At 26.4% G+C, this 18821-nt stretch overlaps 1 protein-coding gene across 1 annotated transcript in view; it reads right to left on the bottom strand.

Annotated features, from left to right (window-relative positions):
- The window catches only part of LOC135928919 (1-phosphatidylinositol 4,5-bisphosphate phosphodiesterase beta-4-like), a 53890-nt gene extending 38168 nt beyond the window's left edge, over positions 1 to 15722 (bottom strand). The window contains exon 1 of the mRNA XM_065465371.1: positions 15401 to 15722. Coding sequence (XP_065321443.1) covers positions 15401 to 15484 — 84 coding nt within the window. The 5' untranslated portion in view covers positions 15485 to 15722. The remainder of the gene's footprint in view (positions 1 to 15400) is intronic.
- Between the last annotated feature and the right edge of the window lie 3099 nt (positions 15723 to 18821).

Genomic DNA, 18821 nt, shown 5'->3' on the forward strand with positions numbered 1-18821 from the left:
GATCATATCTCGTAAAATAACGTCGAAGAAAGAAGGGGACTGGAAAAAGCGTCGACATTTCCCCAAAAAGCGTGTCTATACGATATTATTAAAAGTCTATGGATGCCATCTATCCGGAATGTATAAGAATGAGACTTTATACAAAAACGCGATGAATGCAAAAAAAATTAATTAAAATGACCTTTAGAAAGAAGAAGGCAAAAAATAATCGAAATCTAAAATTAATAGACCACTTATACGCTAAAATAATTGTAGCAATAAACTTCTTAGCTATAAAATCATAAGTAATTTAAGTGAATCTTTATAAATATTACAGCAATGAGTAGTAATTTAAGTTATTAAAACAAAAAAATAATAGAAAGTGTTGACAAAAAAATTTTTTATTCAAGTCACGACACTGTTATTAAAAATTTAATCTAGTTTTTTTTAATAAAAATCACATAAACTTAACCTATAAAACGAAATTCCCTTTTTAAAAAACGAAGCAAAAAAATGTTTTTAATTCTATAAAAACCATGATTTAAATTAGTGATGCAAAATCACTCCATTTGAAGCCATTATTAAAAGCGGCTAGCTCAGTATTTTAATCCAGAAAAAATTATTACACAAGCCTGAAGATTTTGCTCATAGAAGCCACAAAGTTTTGGACATCTATTAGCGAAATCTGGAGGAAGAGGCAATATTTTTTTTCTGGCTAAAATTTTGAGTTAGCAGCTTTAAAGAATAGGTTTAAATGGAGCGATAATTTAGCCGATTTAAAATTCAGATTTTATCCAAGATTATACCACGAAAGCATCGAGATTTCGTTAATAGATGTCTAAACTCTTCTGCCATCTATATGAGCATAATCTTCAGGCTTGCATAATATTTTTGGAGTAAAATACTGGGCTGGCCATTTTCAAAAATCGAGCCATTTAACAACAACACTAGAGTGAAATTAAGATTAACCAAAAAAAAATTTAAGGCATAAATATAAATGATTATTAAAATTTGAAGCCTTTTGCTATTTCATAAAGTGGTTTCATGAGCATGTTTCCAGAATTTTTTATTTATTTCCAAGCAAAAGGATAATCATTTGTCTAATTAATTATTTTTTGTACAATAATTTTAAAAAATTTAATCGCTAATAAAAAAAACAAAGTCTTTCTGGAGATGACTTTTAGAGATTTAAATATATTTGAGTAGTTTTGCTATGGTATAAATATGGGACTAAAACTACATGCTGCGAGTCTTACACGTCGAAGAGATTGATTTCATAGTTAGGGATCAGGGATTTAACTCTTTAAAATATTTATTAACCACTCCAGACTATAAATGAAAAAAAAATAAAGAAATAGTGTAAGCTCTGGTTTAATTCGTTAGTTTTAATTGGAATAATTATATAATTTATTATTCCAATATTTTGGTATGTTTTTGCAGGCATCAAAATTGAAAAATTTATAAATTCCCCTTAAAATTACAATCTTAGATATTGTAAAAAAAAATATATTCCTTATCTATATTTATGAGATTTGGTACTATAATAAATTATTACATATTTTATCCGATTATAATTAAAAGTGAAATAAATATCTTGGTATTACATAAATACAAATATATATATATAAATATCTTTGTATTCTATATATATATAAAAGATTATATAAAACTAAACTAAGTTAATATTAATAAAGATTTAATTGGTTAAAATTATCTCTTAGAATTGTAAAATCATTAAGTAATTTAACTGAATTTCGATTTTATAAATTATGAAAGGATTATTTTTAGGTAATTATTAAAGGGTGCATTTTATTTTAAATCATTCATTTTCTTTAAAAAAAAAATTTTTTTAAATCAGATTTTTTTATATTTAAATCAAAGGCCGCGCCTTATACGCGGTGGCTTTGACCAATAAGTCGTGGCTTCTACTACCTGCCCTTTATTAAAATAAAATTTTAAAACTACAGTAAACATCTCATTTTGCTTGTAGAGAAGAATTATTCAAGAATCATCTCTGATATAGTCTATAAATACGGCCATACTAAAACTAAACAAAATTAACTGACTTACGCTTTCGTGCGCATATATATTAATATATCACGTGATCGGGGATAAAATATACCCATTTAGGCATCATTTATGATGATTGATTGATCAATTTATAAAATAAATTTGAGGGGATTGCCAAAATCTTAATTTTAATTCATGACCTCTGGAAAATTTAAGGTTCTAATTTTTTGTTATATAAATAAATAATTTTTTTTTAAATTTTAAGCATTGATTAATTTTACAATAAATTCATTTTCAGGCTTATTCTTATTTATTTATGATCATAATCAAATTATAGTGAAACAAGAACCGGTACGCAGAAAAATTGATACGGCTCGGCCCGGACTTTTCGGCCCGACCCGGGTTATATATTTTAAAGCCAGGCGCGGCCCGGGTATTTTTTTAAAAAATTAAAATACGCTGTAGGTCTATGACATTCATTTATGACAATGAAAAAAAAATAGTAATCATTTTTGTCATATAAATAATTGATTAATTATAATTTTATAATAAATTCATTAGGGAACTTTTTTGAGATTAAAATAAATGGACAGAAGAATAGGTGAAAAAATGTAAATTTTAAGTCTAACGCAAGATAATAAATGATAAAATATCAATCTTCTTCATGGTTGGCTTTAAATTAAGATAAATCTTTAAAATTCCTAAAATAATAATAAAAAAAAATGCCTGTCCATCCCACCATAATTATTAGTTTCATTCCCACCATAATTGTTTTGAAGTTTTAAAATCAAATAATAATACATAATACTAAAACCAAGGCCATCTCCAAATACATAATTAAAAAAACTAATAAAAAACAAAGTATAAAATAGATAACAATTTTATCTAAAATTGTTAAAAATAAAGATAAAATTGTTGGAGTGGCTATTAAAAAAAAATTAAAAATTTGATCAGAATATAATTAAACCCCATATTTGGATAAAAGTTTATTTTTTTTATTTTATTCTCTGATTATCACCTTCATAAAAAAAATATCACACTACTTTATAGTCAACCATTTGGAAATTGTCATTTTATGGTAGGCGCAATCTAATTAAAAAAACGAACATTAGATGATCTATAAAGAGCGCACTAAAACACCTTCTCAGCTAACGAAAACTGCCCTATATATTTAAATAAAAATATGAATATGAAGGTAGTATTTCTCTGGAATATTAATTAAAAATATCACATAACTTAGTTAGTATAAAAATTTTATTCATAAATTATTCCACGTTCAAAATTTAACTTTTTTTTAAAAAAAATTCGATTTATATTATTTAAAAATACGATTTAAATTATTTAAAAATCCAATTTAAATCAAAAAAAATCCACTTGGTTAGTAGATTCAAAATTGACGAATCGAATAGTAATATTTGATTAGATTTTCCAAAAGCCAATTCATTCCATCGTTGTCTACTTATTTTGTTTAATATTTTGTAAAAACATATTTTTTTTGTGATAATCATTTTTTAAAAATTATAATTTAAATCATTTTTTTTTAATATTTCCGATAATTGTGAAGATATTAAAAAAATTTGATCTTATTATATATTTATATTAAAATAACTTAATAAAATAAATTATAGAAGATTTTAAATACGCGTATTTGAGATTTAACAGGACATATATAAATTATTCATGTAAATTTAAATGATTACAGTGTAAGAACTAGTGATCTACATCAAGCCTAATTTTTCACTCTGGAAAATTTAAGGTTCTAATTTTTTGTTATATAAAAAATTAATTTTTTTTAAATTTATCCTGCCCAGTCCGATCCCAAACAAAATTTTATTTTATTTGTCCCGAAAAACCAGACCCTAAAATAAGAATTTGTCCGCCGGGCTCTTTCCGAATTTATTCAAATATAGAACAATTTAATTTTTTCTTTACAAAATGTAATTATATCATTATTTAAAAATTTAACCCAGCCCAAAAACGAAATTATTTTTTAAAAATAGACCCAGTGTTACATTTTAAAAATACTCCAGTCATAGATATACTCTTTCTTACATATTTAATGAGTACATTCTAGTATGTTTAAATTGCTGGTTCGAATTAGCATGATTTATGGTAGGGTTTTTGGTCGAAAAAAATGAACTAGATCCAACCCAACCAAATGGGTCGATCTGGTAGACCAAATTCATCGACCCAAGAACAGACCCGAGCACAAACCTGTTATAATCGTAGAAATATATTTTTATATATATGGGTATATTAAAATATTTATTATTAAAAATGTCAATCATAGAAAAATTATATATATTCTCGGATTATTGATAAAAAACGGCATAAATTTTTTCTTGTGAAATTAGAAATAAAGAAAATTAAAGTGTTGTGAGTATTTTATTTTAATTAATTATTTTTTGGCAGTTATATTACAACCTAAAACCAACTTATTAATATAATATTTTGCTCATTCATATTTTTATGCATAGAGGACGAGTATTTCAATATTAGCATAAAAATAATTATCTTTATAAATTAATGTTTTTTTTTTAATTGTTCTCTTCTTAAACTAAAAATATTTGATAATTTTTACTTTACATTAGAAACTCGAGTTTTGATCGATAAACCAATTTGAAAAAGAGGATGAGTAGTTCAATTCAATATTATTAAATATTTAAGATTGAAATTTTATTATACTCAAAAAATATGTGTAATATATGTTTCAGAGTTGTTAAAGTATCTAGATATAAAAATGTAGTATCTGTATCTAGATAGATTTTTTAGAAAGGTATCTGTATCTAGATATTTTTTTAGAGGTATCTGTATCTGTTTTAGATACTTTTTAAGATACATTTTATATACCCCTTTTTTTATTATAAATAAAAATATTTGTAAAATTTATTTTATTTCATCTGTTTACCACTCTTAGATGCCTTACTTAAAGGGATTGAGGATAGGTAAATTAATATAATAAATTAAAAATATTTAATAATTCTAGGTTTATTGTGACCTTATTTGAAGATGATAATATTATAGCAACCATGCTCCACCCTTTTTTTAAACTTGATTGGACATGGTTGCAAATGGAAGAAAATCTTAATAAAAAAAACAATTGATACAAAGATAAGCTGGTGAATTATCAAAGTTCAACTGACTGCAAGCAAATAACCTGCCAAAAAAAACAAATAATTTAATTTCAGATTTTTTTCAGTACCCTACAGCAGATATAATTTCTAATAATGATTTAAATTTTGATAATCAACAAATTTTAAATAATTTTTTCAAAAATGAATATAGAGATTTTAGCATTTTTAAAGAATACCCTGATATAAAATTGTTATTTATTAAATATAACACTACAATTCCTTCAAGCGCCCCTGTGGAAAGACTATTTAATGTTGCTAAAAATGTCTTTACAGATAAACGAGGATGCCTAAATGATCAAAATTTTGAAAATATTTTATTACTGAAATCCAGAGTTGTTAAAAGATACTTTTTAAATGGATCTAGATACAGACACATCGTCTAAAATATATCTAGATACCGATATTTTAATCAAAAATCTATCTAGATACATATACAGATACCACATTTTTATATCTAGATTAGATCTTTTAACAACTCTGCTGAAATCTAATAATTATTTATAATTATTTAATCATATATTTTCATATATTATATTAAAATCATTATTTTAGTTATATTCTGATAAATGTTATATCGCGTCAATAAATTTTTTAGCTCATTTCATGAATTTTCACAATATAAAATTTAGCTTTATGAGAGCATAATAAAAAATGTATCTGTATACAGATACATTTAAAAATTGTATCTGTATCTTGATAACTTTTTAGACGCTGTATCTGTATCTGTATCTAGATAACTTTTGAGACTATGTACCTGTATCTGTATCTAGATCCATATAAAAAGTATCTTTTAACAACTCTGATATGTTTATTTAATTAATAATTGTTGGGGTCTGACCTAAAGTGGTAAAAATTGGATAAGGCTCAAGCCGATTAGCTGAGTTGTCTCAGGAGTTGGCATTAGTCAGTTCAGGAATTGATTCTAGTAGTCCCAATAGTTGGCTCGAGTTTAATTTTGAGCCGAAATGTATTTATTTCTTATTTAACTTTAATTCACTAATAGATATTACGACAATAATTAATTGCGTAATATATAAACTAAAAATTGCCTTCCCATAACGTTTTGCAATATAGGTTATCCAAAAAATTTCAAGAATATATCCTCTAGGGGGTGGTTCTAGCTGATCCCTGCTCACAAGTATCGATGGATAGATCCTTCAATTCACTATGATTAAGTAACTCAATTACGAACTAGATTGGACAAATGTACTTTAGAAGATATTTTAATCATCAAACTTAATAAAAAAAATTGTTTTTATGTGGGCTAAGTATGAAATAACTGTAAACAGGGACGAATCCAATCATATAAAACCTAGATTGTCAATATAAATATAAAAATCGAATACGGGAGACCGGGGTTATATTGATCTATAAAAAATTGGATTGTTATAAAAAATAGGCATATTGATATAAAAATCAGAGACCTGCAGGCATGGCCCTAAGCCCGGCCAGGCCCGGGCTGTATTTTAAAATTTTAAAATATACCCGAGCCGTGCCTGAAAATTTTTTAAAAAAATACTCGGGCCGGGCCGTATTTTTTTTTAAAATTTATACAACATTAATTATTATAATCGTCAATTAGATATGGTTAAAATGATTATATATAGTTATGATTAATATAATGTTTGGTGAAAGTTAACACTAGCTAACACTCATAGTATCTATTACATAATAAAATTATAGTTTTCCTGCCATGGAATAAATACGCAAAGGAAATACATTATTATATAATATATGTTATATTTTTTATTAATTACATTTTAATTTTCTTTATAAATACATAGTATATTCTAAAAATATTATTTACATAAATTTTTTATAGTATTAATTTGTAATATACTAAATATCTGTTTAGAATTAAAAAAAATATGTGTTAAACGGCTCGTTTTGAGCCGATTTTTAAAAAAAGTGTTTTATCCAGAAAAATATTGTTCAAGCGTGAAAATTTTGCTCATAGAAGGAGCAAAGGTCTAGACATATAGCATCGAAATTTCGAAGCTTAGTTAAAATTTTTTAGCAATATATTGAGTTAGCCGTTTTTAAAAATTGGCTCAAAACGAGCCGTTTAACAACATTAGCTAATATACTTGCTTAGCCGAAAAATATGATAAAATACGAAATAATGAATTTTTTGTATATACCAGGTCGAATATAATTTTAAAAAATTCCGAGCCGGGCCTAAAAAAAAATTTTTTTTAAAACGAGGCCGGACCGGGCCCCAAAAAAATTTTTTTTTAAATATTCGGGCCGGGCCGTAAAAAATTTTTGAAAAAAAAATCCGGGCCGGGCTAAGCCAAAAATTTTTTAATCTGGGCCGGGCCGTACAAATGGTACCTCTGCAGGTCTCTGATAAAAATACAAATTTTTTAATCTGGGCCGGGCCGGGCCGTACAAATGGTACCTCTGCAGCTGATAAAAATACCGAGTTTAGATAAGATATCTCTATTTTTTAAGACAATACTATACTAGTCATGGTGAATAATTGAATATATATAAGTTAAATTGCTAAAATAATTAATTAAAAATTTATAAAGAATTAAATAAATATTCAGAATAAAACTAGTGTTTTGTACATAGATCTGCCCGATTTTTTTCAATATTTATAATTATCTTTATAAAAATAAATAATTGTTTTGTTAAACAAAAATATCATGGTTTGTCAAGTGATAACTACTATTTTTTATTTATTTTTAATTTAATGGCTCATAAAAATTTCATCAAAACTTATCAAAAATCATAAGATTTTGGAACTATATAGTGTTCTTATATAGATTGGATAACAATGTTTTACCTAATAATAAATTTATGTTTCTATATATAAAATAATTCTATTTCGTTTTACGCAAAGATCGGAGAAGTTTTTTTTATAGATTCAATCCAAATAAAAATTCTTTAGTGTTAAAAAGTACGATATTTTCTGAAATTTATCATTATTGACATTCTGTCGTTCTCTATATTATTAGTTTTAAGCAAAAAATACAATTATTGCTGAAATCCGAGTCCATTTAGATTGAAAATTTTATTAATTAAGGAGTTAGAAAAATGTGAGTCCCACTTTTTTTTTGATGATTTTAAAATTAGTATCTCTTAACTTTGTAACAATTTCACTAAAATTATTTTATTCTAAGACATTATATATAATTATTCACAAATATTAATAACGAATTCCATTCAAAATCTTATAGAAATAAAAATGAATATCATAACTCAAAAGATAACGTTGTTTAATAAATTTTTATTAAGTTGGATGATTAGAATATCGTCTTAAGTACATTTGTCCAACCTATTTCGTAATGGGGTTATCGTAGTGCACTGAAGGTTCTTTCCATCAATATTTGCGATATAAGATCAGCTAGAACTACTATTTTGATAGTTTCTTGAAATTTTTTGGATAGCCAATATTGAAAAATATTTTGATGGGAAAGTAACTTTGGCTATATAGCAATTAATTTTTGTCGTAATATCCATTAGCGAATTAGAGTTAAATAACAAATAAATATATTTCGGCTCAAAATCAAACTCGAGCCAACTATTGGGCCAACTAACTGGAGCCAAATATTAGGACGAATCCAACTCCTGAGCCGGCTCGAGCCAAAGCCAACTCATATAGTGGGTTTGAGCCTTAGCCAATTTTTACGACTTTATGTCATACCCGAAATTATTAATTAAATAAACATATATTACCCGCATTTTTTTGATGATATATGAATTATAAATATCTAAAAACCTATAAATACTTATAATAAAGTTAACCCAGTCCTAGAAAATAATTATTTCGAATTCGATGTTAATTATTTAATTAATATGGAATTTAAATTACTCTTCCTCTATTTTTTTAATTTGGGTTGTCGATAACAACTCGAGTGTGCGACTCGATTTGCTAGTTTAAAGTAAAAATTATACAATACTTTTGATATGAACGTTATATAGGACGTTATATGAAACTAATATATTCTTTTTTTAATGCGATAATTATATCTATGCGAATATTGAAATACTCGTCCTCAAGTTCAAGTTTTTTTGGGTTCCCGATAACAACTCGAGTTGCTAGTTTAAAGTAAAATTTGTTCAATATTTCCAAATTATAGAAAGAGAACAGTATTTTAAAAAAGGAATCTAATACTATTAAACATAATTATTTCTATGATAATATTGAAATATTCGTCCTCTATGCATAAAAATATGATTATCAAAATGTTCGCAATAAAAATATTTGGCGATGCTCAGGCCTTTGGATTTGGTGGACCAGATCGACCCATTTGGTTGGGTTGGTTCATTTTTTCGACCAAGAACCAGGGTCGTGGTCGTATAAAACCAACTTATTTAACCACACTACTACATTCATAACATATTTTTTTTTAAATGACTATTGATTTAAAAACAAGTAAAAATTTATTTTTTAAAACATAATATTTATAGATTTTGATGAGATACAAAAACATATACTATTAAAAAGTAACATCTACACATGGCAGGTAATAACGAAGAAAAAAAAAATATGCGAGTTAAAATGTCCAGATATTTACAAAATATTTATAAAATTTGATGTGATGCAAAAATATATACTATTCAAAAAGTATCATTTATATATGTAACAATGGAAAGAAAATAAATCTCAGTATTAAAATCTTTAGATATTTGCAGACCTCTAGTAAGAACTTTAAAACTAAATTTTTATAAAATATAATTTCAAGTAATTTGTAATAAACTATAGAAATAATTCCGCGAGATGGAGTATTTGAAGAAATAAATCAATAATTAAACCAACAAAATCAAATATTTATAAAATTTTAGGCGTTTTCTTCTTACACAATAAATCATATTGGTATTATTAATAGTTCTTTAGATATTCCCTGAGAAAATATTTAAACGAATAGTTTTCATTAAAATCCAGCAAACTTTTCATTATTCGAAAAACATCAAAATATACAAACTTTCAAAACTTCAATGAAAATAAATAATCTATTTTAAATTTAAAAATAAAAACATGTCTAATAAGAAAGTTAATTAATATTAAAATTAAATGATAGTTAATTAACATGAAAATTAGAATTAAGAAAGTTAATTAATATTAAAATTAAATGATAGTTAATTAATATGAAAATTAGAATTAAATTGAAAATAAATTAATTAATAAAAAGTTATTTCATATGAAAATTAAAATTAATTAAATTGAAAATTTCCTTACCTTGATTAATTAAATGTTTTCTTGGTATATTCTTTGTTAACTAAATATTTTCTTGATCTATCTTATAATTTAAGAATTTCCATTAATTATATAATTCCTTGGTCTCTTTATTGATTAAATATTTTTCTCGTATCTTCAATAATTTTTCCAAATATTAAATCATCTTCTTACAAAAACCAATTAATGAATAAAAATCCTTTTCCTTTGTTGCCACTGTATTTCTTTTCACAAAAATCAACAAAATACATGGCTAACAACAGGTTCATAATAATATATATTATAATAATTAATATTATCGTTTAATACAATTATAAATAATCATTTAAGATATTACAACACGTCCACCCTATTAAGGTTTAGTGTATATAATCTTCAATCTTCTTCTTCCAACAATGTCATTTCTTCTAAATGACTCATGATATACCCCATCTCCCATTCACCTCTCATTTCACCCAATAATTCCTCTTCTTCCTTCTGTATCCGTATATCTTTATCTTTAGTCATACTCGCTAATGTTCCTTTCTCTGATCTTATATTCACTTTATTGACAATTTCTGTACATCTATCCTTGACACCTAAAGGATACTTTTCAAATTGAAACTTTCTAGAATCTATTTTACATCTTTGTATTCTTTTCTTTCTATTCCTGAATCTCTTTCCTTGACACTGAATCTTTACATGTCCCCACCTTCTACAACGAAAACATTGACGCGTCCGTCTTATATCACATCTGTTCGACAACATACATTCTTCTTCTCTTTCATCTTCCAGCAATTTCTCCCACGTTATCCTCGTGTTTCCTTTCATTTGTTGTCTCCATCTATCCTCCCACTTCATCGATAACGGATAATAATTCATGGGTAATATCACATTCTTCATGATGTGTGTCTTGAAATGCAAGTATGAAACCTTTGCCATCAAATCTTTCAAAAATGCAAAAATAAATATATATACCTTCCCCCTCCCAGCTCTATGTATAAATTATTCTATTCTAAGCTTTATGTATAAATTATTCTATTCTAATTTTCATTTGATCATGGTGACGAATACCCTCCGTCCCATTTTCAAATCCTATACGATTTAATTTTTTTCCTAAATTTTCCATTACTATCCCTCTTTCCCATAATTTATCCTTATTGTTATAACATCTAGCCCATACTATTTGACCCACATGATATAATGGACTATTGGTCTTATTTGATAAAACCTCTATATCACATTTTGGTTTTATAAGATCTAATAGTACTTTCGTCCTTCTTCCCAAAAATCTTTCAGTTGGAGTAAAACCTCCACTGTTTTTGGAATTATTATAATATAATTGTGCAATCCACAGAGGGTATTCGTCACCATGATCAAATGAAAATTAGAATAGAATAATTTATACATAAAGCTTAGAATAGAATAATTTATACATAGAGCTGGGAGGGATTTTTGCATTTTTGAAAGATTTGATGGCAAAGGTTTCATACTTGCATTTCAAGACACACATCATGAAGAATGTGATATTATCCATGAATTATTATCCGTTATCGATGAAGTGGGAGGATAGATGGAGACAACAAATGAAAGGAAACACGAGGATAACGTGGGAGAAATTGCTGGAAGATGAAAGAGAAGAAGAATGTATGTTGTCGAACAGATGTGATATAAGACGGACGCGTCAATGTTTTCGTTGTAGAAGGTGGGGACATGTAAAGATTCAGTGTCAAGGAAAGAGATTCACGAATAGAAAGAAAAGAATACAAAGATGTAAAATAGATTCTAGAAGGTTTCAATTTGAAAAGTATCCTTTAGGTGTCAAGGATAGATGTACAGAAATTGTCAATAAAGTGAATATAAGATCAGAGAAAGGAACATTAGCGAGTATGACTAAAGATAAAGATATATGGATACAGAAGGAAGAAGAGGAATTATTGGGTGAATGGGGTATATCATGAGTCATTTAGAAGAAATGACATTGTTGGAAGAAGAAGATTTAAGATTATATACACTAAACCTTAATAGGGTGGACGTGTTGTAATATCTTAAATGATTATTTATAATTGTATTAAAACGATAATATTAATTATTATAATATATATATATATTATGAGCCTGTTGTTAGCCATGTATTTTGTTGATTTTTGTGAAAAGAAATACAGTGGCAACAAAGGAAAAGGATTTTTATTCATTAATTGGTTTTTGTAAGAAGAAGATTTAATATTTGGAAAAATTATTGAAGATACGAGAAAAATATTTAATCAATAAAGAGACCAAGGAATTATATAATTAATGGAAATTCTTAAATTATAAGATAGATCAAGAAAATATTTAGTTAACAAAGAATATACCAAGAAAACATTTAATTAATCATGGTAAGGAAATTTTCAATTTAATTTATTTTCAGTTTAATTTTAATTTTCATATGAAATAACTTTTTATTAATTAATTTATTTTCAATTTAATTCTAATTTTCATATTAATTAACTATCATTTAATTTTAATATTAATTAACTTTCTTAATTCTAATTTTCATATTAATTAACTATCATTATATATATTATAATAATTAATTTTATCGTTTTAATACAATTATAAATAATCATTTAAGATATTACAACAATGTCCAAAACATATTTTCTAGAAAAATTTTATAAATTTATTCATTAAAATTTTAACATTTGCGAAAGTTTCGAAACTTTTACAATTCTTCAATTTTTTGGAGTTGGACACATTACACACACATATATATGTCGTATTTTGGATATCGAATCCATTGGGGTTTGGAATCTCTCAATTTAATATCATTTACTGAGGGGCCATTTTTAAAACATAGAAATTTAATTTGGCAGGAAATGCATTCCAATTTGTGTAGACTGTAGAGCACCTCCCCTACTTCACATACCGAATTTCAGACAATTTATTCAACAGTTCAAGGCGAAATTGTATGGGTACTTTATACATTGAAATACATTTCTGGCCAAATCAGATGATTTAAATATCATGAATTTAACATTGAAGGATTCCAAATCCCGATACGACATATCGTGGGGTGAGTATTAAAGTGTTCTATATCGATTTCCCGCATATATTTTCAGGATAGTTTTTCTATCTCAAAAAATGTATTTTAGATAGAACACTAACGCTCAGTCGACGATATATCATTTTCAAAATCAATTTATATTTAAATCAATCAAAAAATTTAAAAATCGTCATATTATATATTAGTTATATAAAAGTTATAAAAAAAGAAATCAAAACTATAATAATTATATAAAATTATCACCTAATTAACAGTATAAACGTAAAATTAAATCAAAAGTATAATCGTAAGAAATCAATTTAATAAGTAACAATTAAATATTATAGATGTTGATCTCTCAATAGGTAATCAACCAAATAGTCTGGGTTAAAAAAAAGTTAAGTTATAAGCCTTGGTGTCAGTATTTGGAATTTATTTCCACTGAAATCAAGTTTCCTTGAGGAGGTAGGTAACTTAGGAAAGAATGGTAGTTTGAGCCCCTACAACCAATATTTAAACTTTAAAGAATTTCGAAAAAGTTTATACCCAGCTCAAGGGCCGAGCCTTCGGACATGACCTCTAATTTTTATAAGGCCAAAATTGATCAAATTATAGAAATCAAATCTTTAAATGATTATCGGATAAAAAAAATTTTGATTGATTTTAAACGTGGCTTATTCTTTTTTTTTCTTCTCTCTTTTCATTTTTAACAGATCGAAGGTTGATGATTTTTTAAAAAAAATTTAATAATATTATTTTAAATCTTTAACCCCATTATGAAAATAAATATTTTTAAAAAACTTATTTCATTTAGCTATTATTTTTTAAAACTTTCTTCTGACTTATATTAATTTTTTTAATTTTATTATAAAAATTGATTAAAAAAAAGATAATGTCACATTATATAATATTAGATAAAATAGTTGCAGATGTTAATGTTACTAATATAATAACTATTACTAGAGTTACTTATTATAAGATAAAAAATTTATCGAAGATATTGTATCATATCAACATCTAATGTTAAGTTATTTTTTTTAAAATAATAACGTAACAAATTTATTAAAATACTGTATTCAAACAAAAAATTTGTCAATTTTATGAATATTTTATCATCTCATTTTTTTTGGATTGTCGGATTTAGAGTTCCGCTGGATCAAAGCCAATGCACAATCCTATGGGTCATAACCGTGACATATTCTAGAGAACATTGACATCAAAAGTAATTATATTTCCCTAAAATATTGAATTCGTCAAGTGAATCATTCGGTGAAGGGAATAATACGAGACCAAACACATTGATAGCAGTATACATTGACGAGTCGGTCATTGAAAAACAATGTAGACGTAAACATATAAAATCGGTCATTTAAAGCCAAATGTCTTTCAATGACGTCAATTATAGCCAATGACATTAAGATTGTTTACAGCTGACTTCAATGTATGCAGACCTTTAATAAATGAATCGTTAATCTAGGTTAGTAATAATATCATTGAACACATGACAGGTAGAAAATAATCATGAAAACAAATTTTACGAAAAAAAACTTTAGCCAAAAAATTATATATAAAATAAATTATTCTTTTTTTGCTATAACCATTATTTCCTAATTCTAATTTAAATTAATAAAGTCGGGTATGGTTATGAGGCCGATATCAATTCCATCACCGGGTTCGGGAACCGTTTGGGGACTCTTAATTGAGTTTTTGCATGCACACATCCACATTTTGCAACTCAAAATGAGGTTCCACAGTAATCTCACAAGATATATTAAATATTTTAACAAGGCTGTAGTTCCTTATATCTTCTAATTTTATCTTATGTGCAGTTGGGTATGTAGGGGCAAGCCAGGCCCTGGAAAAATGGGAAATAACGTGTATTTTCCATAAATTTTCGAAATATATAATTTATATGGTAATAAATAGCTACTCCAATGTTAGTTATATTAAATATAGACACAATGGCCCAATACTAACCCCTTTACAGCTCTTTATTTATTATTTATGGTGGATAATCTATTGGTCAATTGATAACCCGTCAATCAAGGTCAAATCAAAAAAAAGTAACAAATATATTATGATTCTAACCTCTTCCCATCGATCGAACAATGTTCCTTTTTGCAAACTTTCGGGTACTGGAATGTGCCAATTAAATTCGTATGGCTTGGCCATAAAAGATCGCGCGAATTTTTTTTTCAATAACTTTTACATATAGTTATAATGTAGCTTAGATATGGGCGCATGCAACTATTCTTTTACGATATTGGCTAATCCGCGAATAGCGACAAATAAGCGATATATTTCAGATTTTTTTATTAATCATTTTTATTTATAAATTTATTTAGTTTTCGAGTTTGAACAAATTTTGTCTGATTCATTTTTTTTTGTATGTCGAAATTTTTCGCAATAAAGTGCGCTCTCGAATATCGAAAGAAAAGAAAAGAAAAGAGGGAACAATAATAATGTAATAAATGGAGGGGCCTAGGGGATTTGTTTTATCACAGGTATCACGAAAAGAATAATTATAGAAAAAAAATTTTTTTTAGTCCACTAAAGTAATTTTTGTTTAAAATAAATATTATTTTTTCATCGATTTTTAGCGGCGAATTTAGATCATCTTTTTTTTGTCACTGTATCCAAATATCAATAAATAATTTTAATTACATTCACTTTTTTTTTTAAATAATTTTTTTTTAACTAATTAATCTATTATAAAAAAAATAATACGTATATATATATTAAAATATTTAATTTATATTTTTTTTTTAAAAAAAAAAGAAAAAAGAATAATCTTTCTAGAAATTATGTTTTCACATGTTCCTCCTCTTCCACCGAAAAAAAAGATGTCGGTCAATCCAAAATTTATGTAATTTTTTTTTTGATTTTTGCAAGGTTTTCTTTTTTTTTATAGGATTGAAAGTTGATCATTTTATTTTATAACAAATAAAAATATAGGAAAAATATAACGAATAATTTTTTGAATTAATTTCTAGATTTTTTTCTTCTGTTTTTGAATATGTATCTTCATGAAATTGTTTGTAATCGTAATTTCCTACGCTGGTCAAGTGAGTGGGCGATATCTATAACAAAAAATTTATAATATATTTTATTTTGAATATTTTTTTATTTTATTAGGCTAAGTCCAAAATTTTTTTTTTCAAAAAAATTCGAATTCTTTTGAAACTTTCAGAAATTTTAAAACTTTTTAATGAAATCGTATGTTAAATTTTTATCTTTTAGAATATCTTTTTGGACATGTTTTTTTTCCCGTAAAGTTTCAAAAAATTTTGCGAATCGTATTTTTGGATATTTTGGGCTTAGCCTTTAATTAGAAATAATTGTGAATAATTTATTGAATATCTTCATTCTCAAATCTTTAATCGATAAAAAAAATTATCTCCCAATATGAATTATTGGCAAAAGGAATTAGAGAAACACGGATTATTATAAATTATAATTTTTTGGCTTTTTTAAAAACCACTCTTGGGAATTCATAAAAAAAATTCAAGATTATTTCAGACTTAGTAAAAAATTATTACGAAAACAAAATTTAATGTCATTTCGGCCATTAAACGGTTTTGGGACATTTTAAATTCTTTTATAATATGATGTCGTATTTGGGACAAAGAATCGTGACCCCTTGCATTCATATTTAACGCAAATTCGCGGCAAAGTATACAAAAATAAATGTTAAAATATTATATTTTTATCATATTTTGTATACCGCCCGTGAATTCGCACTAACTATGAATGCATGATTCGGAATCTCTCGATTTTTAAAATAATCACTGAAGGCCATTTATAAATTTGGTTGATTTGACCGGAAATGTATTCCAGCACGATATGAAAGTTCCCACACTGCGAATTTCGGAACAATTCTGCCGGATAGAATAAATATTGTCTGAAATCTATAAGGTATTTTACTCTTCATATTACCCTGCATTCGCAGTTAGCATGAATTGGCGGCAGCACGAATTGGCGGCGAGGTATAGTAAAATACGACCTATTTTTGTGTATTTTTCTTGTATACTTAGCCGCAAATTCGCGCTAACTGTGAATGCGGGGTTAATTGCCAGAATACATTTCAGGTCGGTCAAATCAGATTTTGCAAATTTTGGGAGAAAAAAAAATTCAACAGGATTTTTAGGTATTAAGACCTAATCGGAGTGTTGTTAAACGGTTCGATTTAAAAAATCGGCTAACCAAATTTTTTAGACTAAAAAAAATATTATGCAAGTCTAGAGATTTTGTTCATGGCTGGCAGTAAGGTTTGGACATCTATTAATGAAATCTCGAGGCTAGTGTAATTTTAATTTGGCTCAATTTATAAAAGTGAGCCGTTTAACAACACTACCGTAACCAAATCAAATAAACAATGAAACAAATGCATGAGTATATAGGGTTGTGTTATAATTCCCCAGAAATATTTTTTGAAAATCTTTAATAAAAAAATGTTTATATAGTTAAAAAAAGCGTCATTCGAATCCGGAGCGAGGTATGATTTTAAGAATCCGGATAAGAGGATCAAAAAAAATTTTATACCGGGCACGGCCAGCTTAAAAAAATTAGGAAATCGGGGCTTAAAGGCCCGACCCACAAATCTTAAATGTGGATAATAAGTGTCACTTCCTTTTCATCAAAACGATAATTCGTTTTTTCAGGGATTGGGTTAATTCTATTTAACATACATTTTTAAAGTATATATTGGGTGGGGAAAAATAAATGATAAATATTAAAAAGCTTAAAAATGAAAAATTGAAATTGCATGGGATTCTAAGGCAGGGTAAAAAAAACTTTACAAATAAAATTTGAAATTGTACCATCCAATTTGGAAAATTTGATGAAATCATTTTTCATTTTAGCATCATTTGTTTCTCAATCTTTTCAAATTTAACTTAAAAAGATAAATTTAAACCAGGGGATCGAGCTTGAAAATGGATCTTAAATCCGAGCCTAAAAAATTCGATCCTCGGGGGTCAAGCGAGTCGATCAATTTAATATTTCATTTTAAATGTAGTTTTAATATACTATCTTATGATTTAAAAAAGAGCCCACCCCCCCCCCCTTAATTTCGAAAAATCTTCTTTTAATTGTTCTCGTATTTTCATAATACCCATTCTGGGATTCTTTCCTCGATCCTTCTTATTATTATTACTCGAAAATCTTGTCTTAACTCCCCCCCCCTATATTTTCGAGTAATGTTCCAATTCTACGAATAATTTCATCCGAAAATGGGTTAGTCGATTTAATGAAAATCAGAGACCTGCAGGCCTAGGGCCGGGCCGGAAATTGTTATTTAAAAAATATCCGGGCCGGGCCGGGCCTGAAAATTTTATTAAAAAATAACCGGGCCGAGCCGGGCCTGAAAATTTTTTTTAAAAAAAAATTCGGGCCAGGCCGTATATTTTAAAACCAGATATTTGAAATCGTCATTATTAGCTATAAAATCAAAAATAAATATAATATACTTTAAATCTGGGCCGGGCCTGAAAATTTTTTTTTTAAACCC

Source organism: Gordionus sp. m RMFG-2023, chromosome 4 (genome assembly GCF_954871325.1).
Source record: "Gordionus sp. m RMFG-2023 chromosome 4, tfGorSpeb1-WG-v2, whole genome shotgun sequence".
Lineage (NCBI taxonomy): Eukaryota > Metazoa > Nematomorpha > Gordioida > Chordodea > Parachordodidae > Gordionus > Gordionus sp. m RMFG-2023.